Source organism: Hylaeus anthracinus, unplaced genomic scaffold (assembly GCF_026225885.1).
Source record: "Hylaeus anthracinus isolate JK02 unplaced genomic scaffold, UHH_iyHylAnth1.0_haploid 0, whole genome shotgun sequence".
Classification (NCBI taxonomy): domain Eukaryota; kingdom Metazoa; phylum Arthropoda; class Insecta; order Hymenoptera; family Colletidae; genus Hylaeus; species Hylaeus anthracinus.
Genome location: NW_026533254.1, coordinates 11,488,364 through 11,508,621, shown reverse-complemented (window position 1 = coordinate 11,508,621; position 20,258 = coordinate 11,488,364). Strand labels below are relative to the sequence as shown.

At 42.2% G+C, this 20,258-nt stretch overlaps 1 protein-coding gene across 1 annotated transcript in view; it reads left to right on the top strand.

The window, feature by feature from the left end:
• Positions 1-20,258, top strand: part of LOC128894936 (cadherin-89D) — a 45,466-nt gene that overhangs the window by 16,172 nt on the left and 9,036 nt on the right. Inside the window, exons 3-14 of the mRNA XM_054157046.1 lie at positions 2,032-2,162; positions 2,710-2,868; positions 5,333-5,441; positions 5,785-5,987; positions 6,761-6,889; positions 10,409-10,777; positions 11,075-11,669; positions 12,731-12,889; positions 13,757-13,934; positions 14,856-15,117; positions 17,068-17,371; positions 17,958-19,675. Of these exons, the coding sequence (XP_054013021.1) occupies positions 2,032-2,162; positions 2,710-2,868; positions 5,333-5,441; positions 5,785-5,987; positions 6,761-6,889; positions 10,409-10,777; positions 11,075-11,669; positions 12,731-12,889; positions 13,757-13,934; positions 14,856-15,117; positions 17,068-17,371; positions 17,958-19,675 (4,316 nt within the window). The remainder of the gene's footprint in view (positions 1-2,031; positions 2,163-2,709; positions 2,869-5,332; positions 5,442-5,784; positions 5,988-6,760; positions 6,890-10,408; positions 10,778-11,074; positions 11,670-12,730; positions 12,890-13,756; positions 13,935-14,855; positions 15,118-17,067; positions 17,372-17,957; positions 19,676-20,258) is intronic.

Here is a 20,258-nt window from a genome sequence, read left to right as displayed (position 1 = left end):
ATTCGCGATGGGGGAACAGTTAAGGGATTGTCGTATCGGGAAGAACGATACTTTCTGCTTGGAAGCGATGATTTTTGCAGTGGGTTACTTTGATGGAATCGATGTTGGCATCAGAGATGGAGGAAGGCATCTAACTTGCTTCAGATGAGAATTTTTGCGTGGGAGTTAAGTGATAGGGTGTTGGCACCAGAGATGGAAATCGACACCTTTCAAGTGAGAATTTTTCGAGAAGGTCTATGATACAGGATCCATTGGCCTCATATTTTCTGGATGATTCTAAATATAACGTTTCCTGGGTGAATCCATCTTTGTTCGGTATGTCATATTTCTGAGGCAACCCTGCACAAGAAATATTCTTTGCTTGACCCTCAGGGCTACCTTCCTTAGGTGACCATTGCATCGCCCATCTCTGCTTTCAAGTGAGAATTTTTTGTAGAAGATCGACGATACAGGATCTATCGGCCTCATATTCTCTGGATGATTCTAAGTATAATTTTTCCTGAGTGAATCCATCTTTCTTGCGATCATCGTGTTATCTTCCTGAGACAACCATGCGTATAATATTCCTTGCTCGAGCCTCTGTGCCACCTTCCTTCGGTGACCATTGCGTTCTTTATCCCAATCAAATCCCCTGCAGATCCATGTTGTTTCGATGCTCCAGAGCACGTGGCGACTGTTTCGATGCATGAATTATCACCTCCACGAGTGAAAGCGTCCGGTTCTGATATAATACACAGTTACCTCAAGTATTGAACCTTCCTCGTCGACGTTTGCCATTTCTAACGACCATTCTCCTCAGAAACGGATTAACAGTGTCCCAACTCGGAAACGGATTAACAGAAACGCGGTGTCCAACTGACCCGTATATTTTTTTGCTACGCTGGCGTTAGAAAGACGCCGACGGGCGATTTACGTGCATCACGGGACAGTTTGCGACGACAAATTGCCCTAGGCCAGCGTTGGATGCGTCCCGCGGATAACTCCCGACCTTTTCGAACGCTTCCTGAACGGCCGAGAAAAAATGTTGATTACGTTGCCTCGCGTTGCGGCACGTTGAACCGCTCCAATCCCGCAGAAATATTAGAAGGGGAGAGGAGGAAAATCGCGTTATCGAATCGCAACGATACTTTTTACGCCGTGTCTGGGGAAAAATGTTGCCAACTCGTATCTCGCCCGTGCCACGACAGTTATCGACGTTCTGAATGAAATATGCGCGCGCCTGGCCGACGCGTGCTACTTAATTGCTGGGCGGCGATTAAGTCGACTGTGTCTGAAGCGAATTTCGTAACGCTGATAATGAAAGTGGAACTGCACCAGTTCGTTACTAGAACGAACCAGACACGAATTCGTTCCTCTATTTATTTCATTATTTATTTTATTAGGGACAGGGAGGAAGATGCGATGGGTAGAATACGTGGAAATTGGGTTAATAATTATCTGGAGTTAATATAAATGTTGGAGCTTGTTGGTATACCTATGTTTGATCGTTGAAAATCTTTTCTCATTTGAAGACACCGAGAATGATGGAATATTTGTTTTCAGCAATAAATAATAACAGGTTCATGATACGCTCAATTGCTTCACTTTATCCTCGTTTACAATCTTAGGTTACACCGCACGACTGAAAACGTGTTTTCGCCACGCTATGGAAGCTTGGATCGCGATAAAATTCGACAGCCAAATCAAACCTTGCAATAGGTAAATTCCTGACGTTGGCCCTTTCACTTAAAAGTGAACTCCATATTTCTCTGACTTTTTCCGTGGAACGTGTTCTTATTACACATGTGGGCATGTGCGTACACGCTGTGCAGGTTTTCATGTCATAATTAACCTTTCCTGTATGAAAGTCTGGTTTGTTGGCAAGAAACGGTAACGGTCGAACGACGACAAGCGAGACAATCATTCTGTTAAAAATTGACAACGGGGAATTTGGGAAACTTACCAAGTAATTGCATTTTAATGGACCACATTGAATTTGGTTAAATATATTAAATAAACTAATCAATTTTCTGTTTGGATGGATGATTGCAGGATGTCAGTTTTACCCGGTTGGGGAGTACCTGAAGTTCGTGAGGGTACCGGAGAACCTGGCGAAGGGCACGGAAGTCCTGTCGTTGGAGGCTCATCCGAGGAACCACCTTTCGATTATGCCAGTGGATAAGGTAACTCATTTCTGTATTTTTTCAAGAATTAAAAAATGGTATTCGTCGCTCTATTAATTATTCTCAAATTAAATTCTAACCAAGAGCTGTCACCTAATTACTATTAGAGACAGAAGTCTAAAATTATTATTAATTCTATCATTCAAGAAAGAACAAATAATAAACCTTCCACTTCTATAATACTTTAGTTCTATTTCTATATTACATCCTGTATAATAATTCTTGTCCATGGAAGGAGACTCGAACCCAGAGCCAAGTATTTTTATATTATTATAAAATTTCTCAAGAGTTTCTCCACGTCCATTCTCATAAATAATCGTCGCGTGATCGTGAACGCGAAACTTGTCTGCAAGCAGATGCGCGAAGCGTTAACTCGAACGCGTAAAGGAAGTTTCGTGTCACCAGCGAGACGATCGCGCCGAAGTGGTGTATTTACCGTTGAACGAGAATAAATAAACGACGAAACGAAACAATTATCCCCCGAGCGACGTGTTTACCGTTGAACGAGCGTATTGCCGTGACATAAACGCGTTTGCGAATGTTGCAGGACGAAGACGCGCGTTTCTTCGCGTACAAACAGACCAACAGGACTCACGTTTCCCTGGTGCTGGCCCAGTCTCTGGAGGATCTGGTGGACGCCGAGGCGCCTAGAAACCTCCTCAAGTTCCGCGTGGTATGCGATTACAACGATGGCGGCGATTCACTGGTAAAATAGTACAATTAATATTCATGTGAAACATATAGAAATATTTAGAGTGGATGAAGACGAAGAGGATAAAATTTAATTAAAATTTTTTCTATATTATAGAGGGTGGAGAAGAAATTTATTTAAATTTATTATGTAGAATTTATTTTCCTTAAAGATCTGTTTCAAACATTTTATGCATCTTAACGAATTAAATACTAAAATAATACGAACACTTTCACTTTCACTTTATCGGCTTTTGATATGTTGTCGTTTCAACCAAAAATATTCACAATTCATTTTATACAATGATACAAGTTTCGATAGATAACGAAATGAATGAAGCGATGAAAACCCAATATTTACGAAACAGTAACTAATGGAACAAGTAAATCCAAGTAAATTCTCTATCATAAATAACGGCGCAAAAGCGGGGCTGATAAAAATCGCATGATAAATTCGAAGTGTTCCGCGAGCAAAAGTTCCCGAACGCGTTTCCCACATTTCCCCTAGAAGTATAGTTCTTTTTCCACGCACGTTGCGATAACTGGAGCGTGCAGATACCGGTCTCACAGAGCCAGCGAGCCCACGCCACCGGTTTCGCAGTCCTGTAACGCGCTAATCAGCGTTTATGCAACTATTTCGACGGAATGCCGTGGATCAACGAAACCGTTACGATAACGATTATGATTTTTTCTTTTCCATTCGCCCGCGAGGCTTTTAATTAGCTCGGTATACGCGCACGTTACGCGCGGCAACGTTCGGTGATTTCTAACCCGTCGCTGGAAAACGAAACCGCTTTCAACGAAATTGTCTACTCACTCGCATTTACTCGCACTCGAGAGCAATTCCATGCGGCGGTGGTCGAAGGTTTCGATTCGCTTAGTCCGACGGGGCAGATGCGGTGGCACGTTCCCGGTGAAACAGTATCGTCTCGTGTCGCAAGTCCTTGCGGTATTTTGTTTCGGTAAATTGTATTTGCGAAGGATGTGTGCGCTGCGGAAAATGTTAATCGTCAGAGGCAAGGTTTCTCCAACGAAACTTTTCGCAACGACAATGAAAACTTTTTAGCAAACGTTCAGGATTTAGAGAACAATCTTTATTTTATAAATACATTCTGAAATTATTTTGATAGAAAATCGAAAAGGTTTGGAATGTCTGGTTCGACAGGAATGGTTTCATAATATTCAACTAAAATTTTGTACATGTTATTTGTTAAAGCAATTCAGATAAATGAATGTAGACGAACTAGTGTGCCATTTTGAGATTTACTATCCATTTTAATTAACTTATATCAAACGAAAATTTTGTGTCTTGAAAGGGATGAATCAATTACACGACTAATTAAGGAATGACTTGATCCGTTCGATGGAATGGAGAAGCGAGGTTTCGTCGAAAAAGACGTACGCCATCTTCAAAGTACTCGGGAACAGTTGCTTTTGATGATAGTAATAAGCAACTAAGAATCTGTAATGGAGCTCATCAGTTATTATGTACAGTTACACAAGCGTAGCGAATTTCTGCACGGTCCTCCTCTTTTGCGATTTCTTGTAATCTGTCAAGGTATACTGAACAGTTAGTCATTGTTCCCATACATATGAATTTCACGAGAATATTAAACTATTCATGGATGAATAAACGATACGTCTGTTTGATATTTACATTTGGCATCGAATATTACATTTCCCTGTCCACAGAAAGATATTCATATTTGATCGCGAATATAATTATTCAGCTGTCCCTCGGAACCGGGTTTTCAGTCGGCGAACCGTTCTTTCGCGCAAGTATGCAATAAAACTGGCAGAATGTAGTCGGAGTACCGCTGTTACGCAGTCTAGATTTTTTTTTTTCAGTTGCGACGATCAGATGGTATGCCCCTGCATGCGTTAATACAATCTCGGCAAATAAATCTCGAGCGATACTGTTAGGCGTCTCGTCGTGGATATTAAATATTGAAGAGAGAGGAAGGGAGAAAACAGAGGATATATATGGATCAGTTAGGGCGGAAGGGAAAGGAAAAGAAGAATGTTAAAGTCCATGCAGGATATAGGGCTATGCAAACAGGATGTCTTGAATGGTAACCGTAAACCCATGGGTCTACTCGATAACAATTTTTTTTTATTGGTTATAGTCGTTTCTTTTTTGACTATACATTGTGTCAATGTTCTCTTATCGTAAAAGAATCCGTGGTCCTTTTTTATCAGATGTATTTAATAAGGCAATTGAAAGTGCTGTTGACCGTAATAAGAAGGAAACATTTAAATATACGAATATACGAATACATAGTATATAGTAGTAGAGAAAGCAAGGTGAAAGGACGAGGTTTAGCGAATTGCTATTTCGTAACCTAATCCTAAATGTTGAAGGTATCATTGTTAAAAATGAAGATTTAATTTTTTCTGTTCCTTTATCGTTAAAAATAAATATCTGCTCGAAGTAAGAAAGGTACGCGAATCTTTAAATATATCTTTATTTATGATTGCAGGTGACATCGCACCTGTCAGTGACGGTCTACGTGGAGGACATAAACGATCATGCTCCGCAATTTGTCGACGCGCCTTATCACGTTTCCGTGGATGAGCTTACTCCAGTCGGTAAGATGCACTGCATACCAACTAGTCTTAACTTGCACTTCCTCACTGAGGTGTCTTTTATTTTCGAGAGACATTTTCGAGAATTAATTACAATTAACAATCGTGTTTGTTAACGTTCAGAGAGACCTCCTGACGTTCAAATAACGATTCATCTTCAAAACATAATTACACGATTATTGTCCAATCTTCGACATCGAGAAAAATGAAACAAAAGAATTAATCGATAGACAAGTTGTAACAATTAAAATTCTTTTTCTTTGCGAATTACGAGACTCCTCGCGTAGCCTCCGAAATGTTTCGTGTCAAATTGGAGCTAAAGACCGAATTTTGTGGCCAATCGCAGGTGTCACGATATTCCGTGGGATCCACGCAGTGGACGGCGACAAGCCGAACACGCCAAACAGCGACGTCCACTACGCGATAGTGAAAGGCAACGAGCAGGGCAAATTTTCACTCGAATCCGGCCACAGAACCGCTCTCATACTCCGTAAACCAGTGGACTACGACAACGGCGATCGCGAGTTCACGCTGGTCATTGCGGCCACGGTGAGTACACGCCACGATATTATGCGGAGTTTCCACATGCAACAATTACGGGCAGAAGCTGCAATCTTAATGGAATTAAGCGTTCGACTGTATATTCTCGTTCAAATAGGCGCGCAGCTGACGGCGAATGTCTCCCGTGCGTCTACCTTACGCAGACGCGCAGTGGCTCCTCCGAGACCTAAACATTTTTTATACTACGTGTTTTAGATTCTGTAAAACTTATATTTCATTTAGAGTTAGATATAACCTCTACCATTGCCCTCGATGCTCAATATCTTGTTTGAATTCTATATTTATACCATAAAATCTCATCATAGACACGAGTACTGTTTATATACTTCTAAGAAGTTTTTGGTTTTTTATAATTGGAAAAAAATACACACGTCCTTTGGTAGGTTTTATTAGGAGGTAGAATATATACGTGCTTTCGTATGTTTGGTGCTGCATAGAAAGCACGTGTGTATTCTACCTCCTAATAAAACCTACCAAAGCACGTGTGTATTTTTTTCCAATGAATAAAAAACCAAAAATTATAAATTCTAATGGCACAACATTGCTACCAGCAATGAAATTAGTGGCGGCAGTTTAATTGACACGATACCATATCCAAGAAGACTGGCGCCAGTACACGTTGCATGTGGGAACCTCGCATAACGTTCCTATTCGGTGTAGAAGCCCGCCACGGTGAAAGTCCTCTGCTCGTCGATGTTATCGGCATAATTTCTGGTAACGAGCGCGTTACATTGTCGGCTCGTCTGACCGTCGTGTTTCAGGATCGTGGAGTGCCTGCGAGGACCACCAACACAACCGTGAAGATCACGATACTGGACAACGACGATCTCGACCCGAAGTTCACGCGGGACGTGTACAAGGCGAAGATTCACGAGTTCTATCCGATGCCAGTAAGTACCGAGCTCGATGCTGCATGCTGTTTCGTCCTTGAGAAATTGAAAGCTTCTCCGTGATAACTCGTGTCTCTTCGCAAGAGATATAGACTCGTCGAGGTGTCTTGCAGATGAGCACCTCTGAGGCCATATACTCAGAAGCTAAAGTTAGGTGACATCTACAGCTTAAGCGGCACTTTAAGATGCTTCGAATAGTTTAAAGATCGATTCCTTTCATAAGTCGTAGTTGAGCCATCTTAGGATAATACTACGCCATTTCATTAGCTAATATTAGAAAACCATTGATGTGTGGTTTCAAGTCTGATGCATTCCTGCGTTAAAAGAGAAGACAGTAAACTAAACGAAGAAATTATTCACGTAGTTGTATACCTCCTGATGCGATACCTTGTCTTTCAATAGGTTAAAGATAGAGACTACGAGTTACCGGTGTAAATGATTGATGGAGCTCTAGAGTTGCGGTGTCGTGCTATGTCTTTGAATGACTCATAAGCAGGCAGATGGAGATCATAAGCTAAAGGTTGAAGTCATTGATTTAGCTTCGTGTTCCTTTGTTAGTGCAAGGTTGTTAACGCGGCTCTTCGACGTATTTTTATGAAGCGAAGCATAGAGCTGTTGACGTATCGCCACGTCTTCGAGCCAGTTAAAGATGGGGACCACAATGTGAACATCATTTGTAGGACTTCATAGTGTTTTATTAGGAGAAACAGGTGGTTCTACCGCGCGGGTACCCGTGATCTACAGCTGAGATCCGTTGATCAAGTGTCGCATTTATCAATAGGATTCAGACAGAGACATCAAGATAACGGTTGGAATCGTTCATCTAGTTGTAGGACCGTAACGTAGTTTGTTTTTCAGTGACTTGTAAATAGAGACAGTTAGCAGCTTCATATTATATTATTGCATAATGGGAGATGGAGTGCAAAATGGGCATCGTTCACATGGTAGATTCCTCGAATCGATGATTGGATCTATCCATTACATTCTATTGGACATATTAAATGCTGGACATCTCAGCTATAGTCCTACATTCTTCTAAAAGCCAAAGGTGAAGACTCTAAATGTTGCCAACATCCTTGCACATGTTAAAACTGAAATCCACAGGTGTTAGATTAATCTTAACCGCTCGTCTCTGTCATTTCTGGAAAAGATCACGCGCCGAAGAATATAGGAACTGTTTAAGTTAATTATTTTGCGAGGAGTCCTGCAATGTTGAATCCGAAATTTACATAGAAACTACGAATAAAAGACTAAGTATCTTTAGCTAACAGAGGAAGCATAATCATCAGACTCGAATATATTACAATTTTTATCTATCAGTACTCGAGTTTGCAAGCGTTTAAATTATCATACAGGCAACGAAACGGCCGGGAGCAACGACCTCCGTGCAATCAGCGTTATGGCACATTGAAAATTCGAGGAGGTACACGGAAAAATGTGTCAGCGGTAATCAGGCGTTCGTGGCGCGGATGGCGCAATGGCGTGCCGGCGGTTTGTAATTTCGTACTAGAAAATACTACGGTGTGACTGTGTTAAAGTTAGCCGTAATTAAGCACCGATCGGAGATTACTCAATTACGCAATCGCGAAACGATCGCGCTTTGCCACTTATGGTAGATGTATCCGCCGGCAATGACCGCGTCAATGCGCGACGGTGGATGATCCTCGATGGAAGTCGCATATTACGGAACGAACGAACTTTCTACGCGGCCATCGAGGCGCATCGCTTCCTCGAATCGCGACGTTCGCGCGACATCGATTCCTCGTCATTTCTATGAAAATAAATTCGATCAACCCGATGTCGTTTAACTTATTGCCAGGTTTTACGAGGAAGACAAGGCTGTCGTGATAAAAATCACTTTATCTATTCGTTAAATCATCTGTGACCCTATGTATAATTTGTTTAGCAAGAGTGATGTATTGATTTTTATTTCTATGAATTTTTAGTCTATTATATTCACTAAATTGTAACTCATTATATATATTACTCATTATACTTATATATTACTTATTTACTGAATTAATTGTACTTTTATACTCAATTTTACTCGGAAAATTAACGTTTCCTATTCACGTAAACAATTTTTTTTTAATTTAAGCTTCTTGAGATTGTCTAATAATGAGAATTATATGGCGTTACATAGCTTTGCACATGATACAATTTATCCTATGTACCTGAGGGTTAATACAAAAGTACTTGTTCTTATTTGTACATTGTGTTTAAAACGTTTACAGCATTTTTTATATACATATATGTATATTGTACATGTATGTACATGTATGTAGATGTATATGTACATTGTGTTTAAAATGTTTACATTTTTTATATACATATATATTACACTCCTTTATAAATTTGTTATATGTATAGTTGGGTTGCATATAAATATTGAATTCTTTTTTGATCAAATAAAATAAAACACCAATACCTTCCCGCTTCATAAAATATTAATTACAATATCGAAGATGACTCTAAAAATGACCCGAAATGCCGTATTTGAATTTTCATTACAGAAAGGCAATTACCTTAATCTCTAAATACAGAAAGAATGAAAAAAGTCGTGTCCTCCCTTCATTTACCATTCATTTGGTTTCATTTACCAGCCGCTGAATGAAGGTGCGATCGAAGGCCCCGCGAGCATCAAATTGAATTTCACAGTCAAGTGCGCGCGGTAACTTTTAAAGTCAATTCCCACGGAAACGAATCCTCGACGCGATAACAATTCGTTCGGAAACTTCGATACTGTACCCCCGTCTCATTAGTAACGCTGCGCGTCGCGACGAATGTCTGGTTCTGTTTGCGTTAACACGCGATCATTCGCGATCTAGGCTGTGCCACATCGCACTTACGGGGAATGTCAAAGGTTAATACTTTCTTCCGCGCTGGAACCTTGAGGTATAAATTTCGTTCCGATGGAAAACATGATCGCGCAACTCCATTCGCCCGAGATATTTATCGCGGCGTGTTCGACTTTCGAGCGATTCCACGGAGAGATTTATTTATCGCCAATTCATTTCAGGTTGGACTCGGGATGGTGGTCAGAATGTACTGCGATGCGCTTGGAAAGCGCGTTCTGACGCGTACGATGTTCGTTTCCCGTCGATTTATAGTGGTTCGACAACATTGGATTTATTAATGAAACTCGTGGGTAGGAATTTAAGCGAAGAGGGGATGCGTTAAGTGTTACGAGCTATTTTCTCAGGAACTCCCTTCCTTTACATTCGGTAAAATCGTTTCTGGTCTATTTTGGTCTGCGGTCGTTCGGGGTGGGCGTTCCCCATATTTTTGTGGTTTTGGACAGTTATGTCCTTTTCGTTCATGAATGAATGGTAGCGATTTGTTAACCAAGAGTGGAAAAAGTAATCACAATTGTTTTGAAACCATTGGTCAACGATCAGCAGTGGTGTATCGAGATCTATCGAGCCCCTGTAGCTAATTATTCTGAAAGAATCTTTCTAGAAAACATAAATGAATCTTAAAAAAATTAAATTAGTTAGTTAGAATATTTCTGTCTCGCAGGACTACCCCATCTTCACGCAGATCAATTTTACTACATCGATCCAAGCGACGGATTGCGACCGAGACATAAACGTGCCAGTCCGTTATGACATAATCTCTGGCAACGAGCGAGGCTTCTTCCAGCTGGATCCCAAGAATGGCAGCCTGTTTCTGAAGCGGGCCATCGACTTGGACGCAGAGAAGAATTTGCCATCGAACACCTTCACCTTGCAAATTCACGCGTCCCAGGTGGACAACCCTCTGAAGACAGCGGTTGCCAGAGTCGAGGTTGAAGTGCTGGACCTGAACGATAATCTGCCAGAGTTCGAAGTAGACCTGTATAATATCAGCATCGTGGAGAATCTGCCGAACGGGTTCAGCGTATTGCAGGTCAGTATTTGAGAAAAATCATAAATTTATACTCAATACGTAATCACAGGAGAATCACAAATTAGTTACAGGATGCGATCTCAATATGTCACCAATTAATTCACACAATGATCACAAGGAATACAGCAAATAATTACCTCGTAATCACAAACCTATCAACAATTGGATCTTTTAACTAATAAACGAATTTGTAACAAGATGCTATCTCGAAATATCACCAATTAATTCACGGAATGATCACAAAGCACACACAAAATAATCTCCTCGTAATCAAAAACCAATCGACCTCTATTCCAGGTGATTGCTCGCGATAGGGATCAAGGCGAGAATGGTCAGTTCGACTACGAGCTCTTAGATCCTTCCGGAGCCTTCTCTGTGGATCCGAAATCGGGATGGCTGACCGTGAAGGATCAGTCGGTTCTGGACCGAGAGAAACGGGACCATTTGCGAATGAAGGTCCTCGCAATAGAGAGGAGGGCCAGCGTGGTCCATTGGGATGGCTCGAGAAAAACGAACGGCTCCTCCGTGGACGTTGAAGTGACGTTGCTCGACGCCAACGATAACAATCCCATCTTCGTGCCAGGGAACCTTTACGAATTGGTCGCGAAAAGTGACTATAAGGTGGGCACTGTGCTCGGACAGGTGCACGCAGTCGACGAGGATCTCGGTCCCAATGGTATGGTTAAGTATAGACTCCAGAAACCAGGGAACTCGACTGCTCGCACACCACCTTTCCACGTAGACGACATCACTGGCATGATCACCGTCTCTGAAAGCCCCATTCTAGAAGGAAGACACGCTATTTTTGTAGAGGCCGCGGATCAACCTGCCAATCCTAGCGAGAGGAGATTCTCCCTAGCTGTCGTGACTGTTGACGTATTCAGGTCCAATGGTGAGCTTTCTTTAAGATTTCGTCGTATTTTTTTCAATATTTTTTTTAGCGGAGTAGACTCTCACATTTCGCAGTATAACAGATTTTATATGTTTGCATTTACGATGTATTGACATAGTTTTATTGCTTAATTCCGGGTCACGCAGAACACAGCATGTGTAGTAATCCAATCTTGAGGTTACTCAAGGTCACTTGGCATACTGTGAATAATTCGAGGTACGATTTCTATCTGCGCTATGACAGCTGGTTTACATCAGCCAGAGGCAAACATATACATATACTTGCGCGTTTATGTGGAGAGTCGGGAGGTAATGCGGTATGGCAGCAGTACCTTTTCAGTGGCCTTGAACGGCTAATTAACTTTGCCTCGACTTTCATATTTTCTGAGCGATCGCTTTCTTTTTTTTTTTTTTTGCGAGCGTTGTTACAAAGTTCTTGATTGCATGGTACGTTTTGACGTGGTATAGTATTTACAAGTACGTGATTATATTAACAAACGTTAGAGTATGAAATGATAAGACAGAGAACAATACAAGAAATATAGAGTTCAATAAAACGAGAAATATTTTTATATTTCCTCGTGAAGTGAAGACTTCCAATTAAATAATCTTATCGAATCGTCCTAGAATCGGTTGTCCTCGAACGAATCCATTCACGACTGACACATTTTGCTATCCTATATGTTATCTTGTACAACAAGCGAATAGCGAGACCCATTCGGAGAAAACGAAATACGCCTTCCGAGCTGTGGAAATCTATAACGCCGTATCTCTAAGTTATTCGGCGCGTGTAGCACAGATACTTTCCATACTTCGTCTGGAATTTTATCGCACCACCTGCTAGACAGAGAATTCTAAGATTCTCTTGCACCGAGTATTATCGTCGTGTATCTGGGGTGGAAGGAATTTTTCATCCCAATCGAAACGATTAGTATCGAATAATAATTTTCATTTTCTTTTTTCTGCTTCTATTTCTGCTTTATTTTTTTTTCCTGCTTTTATATACTTTCGAGGGCAAATAATTAAAAAGAAGAAACGTTCAATTTTCCGCACGTGTTACAGGGCCAGAGTCATTGGAACCAGATTTCGTCGGAGCTCCTTACGAATTCTGGGTCGGTGCCAATGTGCCAGTCGGCACTAGCGTCGGTCAAATTCGCCTAAACGACGCTGTAAAAACGAATGATTTGATATACGACCTTCTGCATGGCTACGAGGAAGGAGGTAAGTGTCCGGTGAAAGTTAAATAATTGAATCAACTTCATTTTTTGTTGCACCATGGACTGATCTATCTCTTTCGACATTTAAATACGTGTTTCTTTCGTTTTATAATATTAATTTAATATCGTATTAATATCCACTGAAATACCAACTAATAACACTCACTTACGTTGCTTTCACTACGTTGTGCCCTCAAGAGTAAACCGATCCTGACGACTCACACGTTGTTCGTGTACAAATGCGGGGGTCATTTAAGTGATAGATTCCTATCCTTAATCAGCTTTAGGCGTTCAAGAATCCGTACGACCTTTCTTAAGCTCCCTTAAATTAATTTTCTCTCCGCTGGATTTCGCTGTCGAGTCACACCGCGATATTTATAGCAGCATCCACTTCTCCATTGGTTTTTACGCACTTGTCTCGCTCGATTGTCGATAACCCAAGCTCTAGTGCGAGAGGATGTAACATTAAAAGCGCAAAGGAATAGTGATATATTTTCGATTTTTTATGGTACTAAAGTTATTCGTCACTCTGTCAGATATCATTAAGTAAGGGGTTACTTGTTTTTATTTTATTTAGACTTTCCAGATCAAGATTGTAATAATACAGTGACTCGTCAGAGGATTAGGACCTAATCGTCTTGTTGCGAAAAATTGCTAAAAATTGCTAAAAATTGTCTCGATCTCCGGAGAACTCTAATCGATTCAGAGACTCCAGCAAAGTTTCTGTTAGGAGAATCACGCCTTATAGGATTTTGACGATCTCCCAAGTCAGCGCCTGAGTAGGCAACCCTAATTCCCGTGCATCAGTCGCGGGAATCCTCTTCCGTTCATGCTAATACGTAACACATGCTGCATACATATGGAATTTCAGTTCCGTTCGCCGTGGAGGAGCGCTCGGGAACGATTACGGTCGTCGACGAGATAGAGCGGTTTGACCGGTCGACGTTCGACTTCGAGGCGGTCGTTACCGACGAGAGGGACCTGATGCTGATCACCAACGTCTCGATACACGTGGTAGACCCTAACGACGAGAGAGGCATCTTTACCAAGTAAGTACCACTCGGGGACGGGCTAAATTGTTATGTAATTGTAAGTGTTACCTAAGATACCTCTTCCAATCCGTTATTTGTTCGACAAGACTTGACATTAGGATTGGAATTTTGATTGTGGATAATGGACCTTTTTTTTCCTTTCCACAAATTCGTGATAATTGTAATCGTGTTTTGGGAGGAAAGAACACAAATAAATTTGAAATCAGAATTCTCTAGGATTAGGATTAGAATTTTGATTGTTGAAGACGTGGACCATTTGTTTTTTCTTAAGAAATTTGTAATGATTCGAAACGTGGTTTTGGGGACCACGGATAAACTCGAAGCCAGAGTTCTCCAATATTAGGATTAGAATTTTGATCGTGGAAGACGTGTGTCATTTTTTTGTTCTCGAAAAATTTGTGACGATCGGAAACACGTTTTGGGGGTCAAAATATAAACTCGAAATCAGACTTCTCTAGTCATACTACATTTTATTAATTATTTCTATAGCCTCGTATTCCGATAAACAAGAGCAATGAATTAATATACCTACAGTGGTCTTATTTTTAATTAATTTGTCATTTTTGAAACTAAACGTCGAATGAATAAATTGTACGTATAAAAAAGTTTCGACTTGTCAATTTCTATAAGGTGGTATTTGTTAAATATGTCTCTGAGCCTGATTTTCGAGGATATATACGCCCTTAGCTGATAAAGGGTTAATGGTTGGAGAGTGTCGGTTTCGCTTCACGAGAATGGCGGTTGTAAAACCAATACCCTCGGGTAGTCAAGTTCGGCAAAGAGACACGCGATTATTACAGGGGTAATTGATACGTTCATTTCTCTATGCGAACCGGAGAGCAAAGGCGTCGAAAGGTCAGGAGTCAACGGTCGTAGTTCTGTTTGCTTACCCGGAAACTCGATGGTCGTTGATTGCAGGGGAACGACCACCGCTCCTCTGGTCTTCCATGCCAAGGAAAACGTTCCTGGCACGTACATCGGACAAGTGCTTCCGCAAAATAGCACTGGCACCACCGCTACTGGCACCAGGTTTTTCATCGTCAATCAACAAGACGTCCCCGACATCTCCATCAGCGAGGACGGCGCTTTGTACGCGCCACGGGGTCTCGATCGCGAGACCAGACAGAATTACAGCATCACCGTAATCGCAGAGAGCCCTCGTGGAGTGGGAGTTTTCCAAGTAAGTTGAGATTGCAAGTTTCATCTGAAATTATAGCGGGTTATTTGTATTAAAGCGAATAAGGAGCAGTTGACGTACTCTAGAGTAGGATACTCTTTATGAATTTATTCTGAGGAAATTAATGCTAGGCTTCACTTTAACTTCCGTAGAATATTTATAAGTATCTCATAGGGTAAGGACATTATTTTCAAATTTTTGTGTTTACGTCTCGAAAGTGGCGCTACAGGTTATTTTAAGATGTTGCATCGAGTTATCAGGGTGACCAGAACCTTAACGATAAAGATATGAAATTTTTGTACGGAAATAGTTGTTAAAATAACAAAATTCGAAAGACGCAAAAATTCTGAAAAAGAAGTCGAGCTCGAGAGACAAGACTCGAGGATGAATATACAACCGTATACATCCAATAAGCGTTATAGGGATTTCGAAACGAGTTGGTCTTTAAAAGGGAGTTCCTCGAAAATATTCTGAATTACAATAGCTCCTTATAGCTTCCTTATAGGCGTGAAAGTAATTATAGCATCAGCGTAATTGCGAAGGGTCCCGGAGGGGTCGGAGTTTTCCAAGTAAGTTTTCCCTCGGTAATTAACCAGCGTCGAACGGTCTGTCGGTGGCCGTCTCGGTGGAAGGGACGTGGCTGTGCGCGACTGGAGTGCGTCGAACTCGTTAAAGGGCACTCCGGGGAATTTCTTTTCCGGGTTCAAAGGGGCGAGGAATTGATGGACTCCGTTTGCGTCTGAGAACGCGTCTCCGAGGGGTTGCGAATGCACTTTAGTCATCGTTTTAGCAAATACTCGCTCAGGGTATCGTGGAACTTTCCTCCAAGATGCATCGCTCGAGCGACGCTCCGATTTTGATGAAACTTGGTGCACGGATTACAGCCGCAACAACACGCTGAAAAAATACCAAACATGTTTTTTTCATTAACCACAATTTTTTATGAAGAAGATAAAAGTGCATTTTATATTATATTTTTATATTACAATAGTAAATGGCGTTAGAGGCTGATTTTTATTAAACTTTGCACCCAGACGTAACCTGATCTCCGAAATAAAATATGTAATTAACTTAATTGGACACTCTACGAATGAAAATTGTATTGTACCTATAAAAATGATAAAATTCGTACAAATTGTGGTTGACAAAGTTATAGTTCAACAACACTATAATATCGTAATTCGAAAAAACACAGAGCAGTTCCTTATTTCATTTTTCGATTTCGACGAAAGCGTGGCTGGCTGCCATTTGGATATTAGTATCAGTAGAATGGATTCGTCGACAGGCCAGAGAGTTACTGCTGCTTGGATTTCTATCGCAGTTCAGCAAACTGCGCGAATTTTTTCCTCGTATAAATCTTGACAGATTTGTTGACCAGTTGACAATAAGAGACAGAAGTGCTTCCTACGCGAATGTGTCCCATTTATTATGCGCGAAAATACGGTATCGGGCTACGATTTTATTCCCATCAATTCTTTCCTCGATCTCGCTGTAAGTTGGTCCATCCATCATGATCGAGCTACAAGTGTGTATTTCGAATCCTACATGAGAATATGATGTATATACACTTCGATCCGCATAACTGAATTCGGATTTAACGGGGCGTTACTCTTACGATGATTTAAGGAGCAGAGAGAAATGCTGCTTCGAAAATTATAATATATCTTATATGTATAAGATGATACATGGGACGTAGTTTATTATTTTAATTAAGGTATAAATCAGTACCTTCAGATACATTCCTGTCGATATATGTATTAATTTACTAAATTCCTTTCATACATATTAATTTAATGAATCCGATTCTGGCATTTACAGAGAAGAAATTACAATCGAATTCATCAAATCAACTAGTAAAAATAATTTATTGAATAAATTGAAAAATTAAAATAAGAAGAATTGAAACGTAGAAAAAGTAATAACTCGTTCTCTATAATTTACGTACCGTTTCAGGTGACCGTGATAGTAATCGACGAAAACGATCATCCCCCGATGTTCACGTCGTCCTTATACGAGGGTCGAATCCTCGAGAACAGTCCGCCGGGCACGAAAGTGAACCTATCAAATCCAATCATGGCTACCGACAAAGACGAAGGCGCCAATCAGAACTTCGCCTTCAGTCTCCACGGTGCTGGCAGCGAGCTCTTCAGGATCCATCCGATCACTGGTTTAGTGTACTTCGAGGGAATCGATGATCGCACCCTGGACAGGGAGGCGAAAGCGAACTATAGCTTCAAACTTGTTGCTAAAGACAGTGGTGAGTTCGATGAAACTTTCAGGTCGAGTTCTCTTAAGACTAGGCGAAAGTTGTGCACCCTCGAATATATCCATCGTGTACGGAAGAATGCAGTTTGGAAGTTTCTCTGCGCACATGGCTGAAACTGTGAAACAATGTTCCGCGGTCGAGCGGGACCGTTGTCGATTTTCTGGCTTTGAATTCCAAGTAGGAATAATTGTAGCACCGACGAGCAGATGTCTTATTCGCAATTGAAATTCAAAGTATTCTTGGCATCGATAAAGCTTTAGATAATTGGCTACTCGGCGTAGAGTATTATATTGTATAGCATTCATAGAGTTATATTCGAAGAGGTATATATTTTAAGCTATTACAATACATGCTGAATTACACAATTGTTAATTTTGACAAAGTAGTCTCGAATTTTAGTTCAGCGTAAAATTGTACCACCCTTGACATTTTTAATAATAAGACGTGTTATTCTTTTAATTTTCTTTTTCTCGCAAAGCTTCGACTCTTACTCATTAAAAACTATAAAGCGTTCTAACTTAACATCTACAAAATTCCGCAACAACTTCACCGATCAATTTTTCTCTTCATTTCACAGGAGGCCTAATGTCAGAATCAGACCTGAGGATAGCAGTGATGGATGCGAACGACAATCCCCCCGCGTTCATCCGGATGATCGTCCTGCCGGATCAGGGTGTCCACGTATCAAACGAGCCAGATTACGAGGCGCCCTTGGAGGGGAACGACGTGTTCGACATGGGGGATCCGTCGACCGGAAGTCAGCGACCCAGCAGCCGTCGTTCGCCTCTTCTTCTCGTGCCGGAAAACGCGACGATCGGAGCTCCGATAATACGACTCCTGGCGGAGGACAAGGACGAGGGAGCGAACGCTGCGATAACGTACAGCTTGGGGAACGAGACGACATCCGGCGAAGATGTTGGTTTGCGTCGTTTCGACACGACTAGTCGAAGGTACTTCCACCTTGATCCGAGGTCAGCTGAGATATCGGTAGCTAGAGGACTTCTTGCCGAGAGGAACATTCGTCTGTTCGTCGTGGCGAGGGATTCTGGCGGTCTATCCGACAACATCACCATCAGGATCCACGTGGTGGACGTCAACGACCATCCACCCATCTTCGACAAGTCCTGGTACACCTTCGACGTCCCTGAAGGGACTTACTCTGGTTACGCAGTTGGCGCAGTGCGTGCCGTCGACGCCGACTTCGGGATGAACGCGAACGTCAGCTACGAGCTGACGTCTGGCAACGACAATCTGGACAATCCCGAAAACGCCAGAAGGACCTTCGACGTGGCCCCTCAGGAGGGGATAATCAGAGTCAGCGGGGTCCTCGATCGAGAAAGCGTGAGCGCCCATCGACTCCTCGTGACAGCCCGCGATAACGGCTCGCCCAGACTCAGCACCACCGTGGAGATCGAAGTGAACGTCCTGGACGTCAACGACAACCCACCGAGGTTCTACGGCTACGATGAAACCGAGACAGACGCTCAAGGAAACGTCCTGCCGGTGTACTTAGCGTCGGTCTTCGAGAATAGCTCGATGGGCAGCCAGGTGATCAAGGTCTTCGCCAACGACACGGACTTCACTGGAAACGGAAACGGTTTGATCCTCTTCGACCTGACCCACCTGGAGGAGCCTGAAAGGCAGTTCTTCGCAATCGACAGCAAGGAGGGTTTGATCACGACTATAGGTACTCTGGACTATGAAACCAAGAAGACCCATCGTCTCTTGGTCACTGCCAGTGACCTAGGGACACCTGTCAGCCTGACCTCTACCGCTATCGTCCTTGTCACCGTCCTAAACGTGGACGACGATCAAGACGAAACTGAAAACGAAGTGCAGAGGGTTCCTGTCTTTCGTCATCGGTATTACGAGGTGGAAGTCGAGGAGAACGTCGACGTGCCGATCGAGATAGCCCAGCTGGACCTTGTCGACGGCCACCAGAGCGATCATATTCGGTACAGTGTCGTGGCTGATGATTCGAGTGCCAGAGAACACTTCTCGATCGACCCCAGAAACGGCTCGCTGTTTCTGACGACGGAGGTGGACAGAGAGGTGAACGATCGATACGAGGCCAAGGTCAGAGTCGACAGGGTGAAGATTGGTCGCGGGATGCCCGTGATGATTTACCCAGTTGTCGGTGAAAGGCTGAATGGTCTAGCCCCGAACGAGGCCAGGGTCGTCGTCAGGGTGAAGGATGTCAACGACAATGCGCCCAGATTCAAGTCAAAGGGCCGACCCATCCTCGCCGCGGTACCCACCACTGCCCATTATGGGTATGAGGTCGTCAAAGTGGAAGTACGTATGCACGCGTGCATTGAGTGTGCCGTGTTCGAAAGTGTGCGCCGGAGACCTCGGAGAGCGATCCAGGTTTAATTCATTTCGGTTCTAGTGTCCCCTTCTTATACACATATTTCCACTCCTTTCATCGTTACATCAGAAGCCGCTTCCTTACCCTCTTTCTCGTTCTTTCCTTGGTTTTTTTTTTTTTATTCATCCCCATCCCCTTTCGCCCGCTGCGTGAGCGGCTCGAGGTTAGGCGACGTTCGTTCTAGCCTGACGCGAGCAATTCGCAGACGATGGGGATTGTTATGGAAATTTTTCGGGGAAAAATATCTTTGGGGAAGTATCGTACAAATTGACATTCTGGAGGCTGTTTTCTTTAACGTGGATGTATAGATAGTCGTTTTTTTTTTTTTTTTTGTTAGGGATTGGAGAAGAGATGGAGGTAACAGACGATTGTTGATTTTGAAGGGAGGAATATTCCGATTAGATACTTCTTGACAATAAAAAGAAAACGAATTTTTGATTTGGGATTCTTGTAAAAATTGTCTAGTTGGCGGACGTTGCAATTTGGGTAATAAATGTCATAGGTGGAACG